General features: G+C 52.5%; 1 protein-coding gene across 1 annotated transcript in view; it reads right to left on the bottom strand.

Annotated features, from left to right (window-relative positions):
• The window catches only part of B4GALT7 (beta-1,4-galactosyltransferase 7), a 7,355-nt gene extending 3,538 nt beyond the window's left edge, over positions 1–3,817 (bottom strand). Inside the window, exons 1-2 of the mRNA XM_007463111.1 lie at positions 3,753–3,817; positions 1,930–2,292 (exon numbers count right to left, since the gene is read on the bottom strand). Coding sequence (XP_007463173.1) covers positions 1,930–2,292; positions 3,753–3,817 — 428 coding nt within the window. The remainder of the gene's footprint in view (positions 1–1,929; positions 2,293–3,752) is intronic.
• Positions 3,818–5,145: the final 1,328 nt, after the last annotated feature.

The raw sequence follows: 5,145 nt of genomic DNA, 5'->3' as shown, positions 1-5,145 counted from the left end.
CCCGCCTCCCCTGCATCGGCAGGCGGACTCTCAACCACTGCGCCACCTGGGAAGCCCAGGAATTCAGTTTTAATCATGTTAAGCTTGAGATGCCTCTTGAGACCACCAAACAGAGGGCTGCACAGGCAGCTGGCTGGATATATGGGTCTGGAGTTCAGGGGAGAGGTCTGGGCTGGGAATACAGACTTGGGAGTCATCAGGGTATAAATGAGATTTGATGTCTTGAGACTAGATGAGATCCCCTGGGGAGCGACTGGAGCCAGAAAAGACGGTACCCAAGCACTGACGCCCAAGGAACACCAAGGCTGAGAGATCAGGGGGTTGAGGCAGAACCAGCAAAGGAGGTGGGGAGAGGTGGCCAGAGAGGAAAGAGAAGCAGAGCGCTGTCCCAAAGGTCAAACTGAGGTGTTTTAAGATGGAAGAAGTAATCCACTTGGCAAATGCTGCCGGGAAGTCGATAGGATGAAGGTTGGGAACTGGGCTTTGGATTATCAAGGTGGGCTCATTGGTGATGTCAACAACAGCTGTTTCAATGTCACGATGAGGGTAAATGTCTGAGTGGAATAGGTTCAAGAGAGAGCGAGGGGGGAGAAAGGGAAGGAGTTTTGCTAGAAAGAGGAGCAAAGAAAAGAGGCAATAGATGTGGGTGATAGGGGATCAAGTGGGGTTCTCTTTTTTCTGTTTAGATGGGGGCTATTTCAGTATGTTTGTTGATCTGAATACTCCAGGAGGGGGGAAAATTGATCATGCAGGAGAGAAGAGAGCCAACGGCTGGAGTGATGTCCTTGAGTAGAAGGGCAGAAAAGGGACCCAGTGCCCGAGTAGGAGAGCTGGCCCTGGAGGGGCATCCTTGGGAAAGGCAGTGGGAAACTGAGGACACCTGCACAGAAGCTGTGAAAGGAGTCCAGGTGTGGGGACCTGGGTTAGTTCTCTTCCAATTGATTCTGTTTTCTCAAATAGGAAGCAAAGTAATTGGCTGAAGGTGAAGATAGGGAGGAGTGAGGAGAGGAGCAGGTGTGCAAGGCTGCCGTGGAGGGGAGAGGCAGCAGACCAGAGGAATGAGAGCCCTCCTGGGCCAGGGCTCATCGTCAGGGAGATGAGCAGTGTCTCCAGCTACATCCAGCTGCCAGGTGCAGGTGTGTAGCAGGCAGACTCGAGTTTCATCTGGTGGGAGTTGTGCCAGGGAGAAAGTGGAAGGGAGTTGAGGTGCATGTGAGGGAGTGACTTTCACCAAGGACCATGGAATCCAAGTTAGGTCAGGAGAAAGTAAGGACAAGGAGGATGGAGAACACTGGGAGGATCGTGGACTAAAGGGCCTGGCAGGGTCCAAGAATTTTTGGGTCCATGTCTCCCAGTGGGAGCGAGCTGGAGGGAAAGGAGGTGGGGGTGGAGTGTGAGATGCTTGGATTATGATCATGGAGGAGGGCAGTCTTTGGTGAGGGCAAGGATTTTAGGATAATGCCAGACTGTGAACAAGTTAAGCCGTGGCTTTGCCCCTCCCTCTCCCTAATCTCTGCAGCCAATCCACCAGCAAGCCCTGTCTGCGCTTCCTCCACATCACTTCTCTCCACCCCTTCTGCCATATGCTGCCCAATCCCCCATCAGCTCAGGTGACTGCAATGACTGCCCAACAGGTCTCCCTGCTTCCCCTCTTGTCCTGGTATGGCCCAGACACATACAGCAGCCACAGGGACCTTTGTGAAATGGAAACCAGATCAGGGGCCTCCCCAGCCCCAAACCCTCCCCCCAAATTCCTGTCACACCCACTGAGAGGGGTCTAAGCACCTCCCACCCTCTCACTGCTGCCCTGGCTGGCCTTTCATGGGCCTGGGCCACCTGGTACTGGATTGCTGTCAGGAAAGGGAGCAGGCCCCAAGAGACCAGGGCAGGCCCAGGTGAGTGCGTGCTGGCTCAGGAGGTGGTCCTTACCTGAAATGATCCACCTGGTTGAGCACATAGATGTGGTGCTGGATCTTCTTCCTGCTCAGGAAGCGGTGCATGTGGGGCACAAAGACCAGGAGCTCCTCGAAGCGTTCTCGAAAGGGCACCAGCACTGCCAGGCGGTGGGGGCCCCATGATTCATCTTCTTCCCAGTGCTCAGGGGGTGGCTCTGGTGGGCAGGCCCGGGATGGGCCCAGGGTCTCCTGTCCTTGTCCCCTGGCTGCCCGGGCCACATCCCCAGAGCAGCTGAGCTGCAGCCAGAGCAGGGAGAGGAAGCCCAGTAAGAGACAGGCAACAAAGAGGTGGAAGACGGAGCATTTCCGGGGGAGGCCGCTGGGGATCAGCCTGGACCTGGGACAAGAACAGGAAGCAGGTCAGAAGGGCAAGGCTGAGCCAAGGTCCTGCGACAGACCCCTTCTCTGGCTTCCCACAAGTAAGGCGCACGTGGCTGGTCTGCCCCAAGCGCCCGGGAATTAGTGCAGAAGCAACTTTAGTGCTTTTGTTCGTGCTGCCACCATGCATCAGAATTCTGCTTAGAGCCCTAGGCTCAGCCTGAGCCCCCCTACCTCCAGGAGGCCCTCCAAACACTCCCAGGTCTCAGAGCTGCCCCACTTCCTCGATGCTCTCTTACCTTCTGTGCCTGAGTCCCAGCCAGACCAAGAGCTGCTGAAGGGCAGAGACAAGACTCCTTGTCTTTTGCGCTTGCCCCTCACCAAGACAATGGCTCATGTCCAGAGCTGATGGCAGAAGCCCGCCTTAGAGACCCCACCCACTGCCTTCCACCTGCTCCCCTGCAGGTTCACCCTCATCAGAAAGCTTGGCTTCATCCTGTTTCTCAGACCAGAAAGCTCCCCAAACAGGGGCATGTGCCTGTGTCAGCCCCAGTGAAAAGACCACTCTTTACTCTGAGAAGATTAGGTCTGCCCCCAAACCAATGTGAGGCCCAAACCAACAAAGGCAGTTCACTGAATGCATGTCAAAGCTTCAGTCCAGGGCAGCCCATGTGACAAGGGATGAGAGACAGAGAGGGAAGGAAAGATGAGGGCTGGGAACAGCATCCAGGCTCACTTCAGAAGCTGGAAAAACAGCGGAATATCTTAGACTTTGAGGTAGTGCTGGGAGAGACTGCCTTTCAGGTTATGAAATACAAAGAAATGGGTGGAATTCACCTGGTTTCTTTGCCCCTCTCTCTGGAAGTTCCTGAGGGCAGTGAAGGAGGAACTAAGGAATCCAAGAAAATGGAAGCTTCCTCTATTCTAGAATAATCAGCAAAGCAATCTACTTTATAACCTGTGAGAGTCACCAATTAGCTACCAGGTCATATAGATTCTACCTCCTAAGTGCCCTTTGATCCTTCCTCACCCACTGCCTGTCTTTTAGCCCAAGTCTCATCTGGTCCTTGCCCTGCTCAGACCCCTTCAATCTCACGGATGATCCTCCTGTTTATAAGATAATGGCCAAATTCCTTGGCCTGACAGTCAAACCCCTCTGTGACCTGGCCCTATCTCCAGTTGCTCCCTCTACTCACCCAGTGCTACACATTGGGCAACTCAGAGTTTCTCCACTCACCATATTCCTTCCTGCTCTAGCCCTCACACAGTCCACTGCTTCTGCCTAAAATGCCTTTCCTTATTTTATCTGCCTGGAAGCACCCCATTGATCCTTCAAGGCCAAACGCCAATGTCATGGCTAGCACTGCCACACCCCACCCCCACATGCACACAAACGGAGATACATACTCCCTCCCTCCTTTGTGTTCCTATGGTATCTGGTACTGCCCTTTTTGAAGCACTTAAGAGTTTTGTAATCACCTGTGTCCGTGCTTGTCTTCTTCACAGGTAATCAGATTCACAGCTGTGGCTCTAGCACAAATCATACAGCAGAGGGCTTGCTAAGTGAGTTAAAGGAAGGGTTCAAGCATTCAGGGCATGCTTGTCACACACTAAAGCCAGACCAACTCCTGCCTCTCTCTAGAGAAACAACTGCCAATCTGGTAGCCAGCAGGGCTGAAGCCAGGCTCAGGCCCCACACACAGCAGAGAGGGAGACTGATAGGACACCCTTGCAGGGCTTCTGACTTACCCCCCCTTGTCCTGTGGTGGGGGTTTCCGCGGGGGAGGAGCAGAGGCCAATACTCCTAGTGGCCTGGGAAGGCTGGAACCTCTACAGATTCTCCCTCTGGGCTCTTTCTTGGGGCACGGTAGAGACTGGGGAGATGGACATGGGGAAACATCCCACCTTCAGGAGAAGAAGCAGTGACCATTATCCAGGGGTATGGCATGGATTGGGCACTCCATGCACTTTCACGTGCTGTTACCTCAGTCCAGCTTTCCCTTCCTACCAGGTTCACGTCCCCAAGGGCACTCTCTTCCTGTGCTGCAAGGGCCCAAATCACTGAACAACTGAATTCAGAGCTGAAATCCCACTTCCTCAGGACAGTGGACACTGAGAAGTTGCTTCTGGTGCCACCTGCTGGCAAACTCCAGATCTGCAGTCTCAGCTGCTACCAGGCCCAGGCCATGGTTGTTTCTGGGGTGGGGAGCCAGACCAGATGAGGTTTTCTCTCATTCATCAATCTGTGTCCAAGTCTAGTAAGATTCAAACCCAGACAGGCTGTTTCCAGAGCCAGCACTCTTTAATTGCTACATTATCTGCATCTGTTGCATGGATCTCTGTACCCCTGTGTCAAAAGCATGAAATGATACAAGTTTTGTGGGATCATGGTTGTGTTCCAAAAGTTTACGGAAAGGAAGCAGGAAATGGAAATTCTCCTCCTATAACCTTCCCTTTCTTCCCTCACACAAAGCTTAGTGATACAGGTTTGAATACTCAGCTGCTCTGGTTACAGCACCTCCAAACTGCAAGAGTAACTGGAAGAAAACTGGCACCTTCTTTATGCCAAGCACAGTGTCAACAGTTTTATATATGTGATCTCCTTTAATCCTCATACAGACCTGCAGAGTAGATATTATGATCCCTGTTTCAGAGATGGAAAAGCTGAGGAGAAAGATTAAGTATGCTTCTGGTCACATGGCTATTAAAGAGGATTCCTGTCCAGGCCTAAATCCACAGTCCAGGCTTTCTACTATATTCCTGTCTTCTTACTTCAGCACCAAGTCTGAAAAATTCCCAACGATAAAGAGTGTGCCCACTTATATTCCAAAGTCTTTTGGCACCTGGCAAACTTAACAGAGAAAAGGGAAAG

Source organism: Lipotes vexillifer, unplaced genomic scaffold (genome assembly GCF_000442215.2).
Source record: "Lipotes vexillifer unplaced genomic scaffold, Lipotes_vexillifer_v1.1 scaffold514, whole genome shotgun sequence".
In the NCBI taxonomy this organism is placed as follows: Eukaryota; Metazoa; Chordata; class Mammalia; order Artiodactyla; family Lipotidae; genus Lipotes; species Lipotes vexillifer.
Note: the sequence above shows the minus strand (reverse complement) of the source record. Positions and strands in the feature narration are given on the sequence as shown.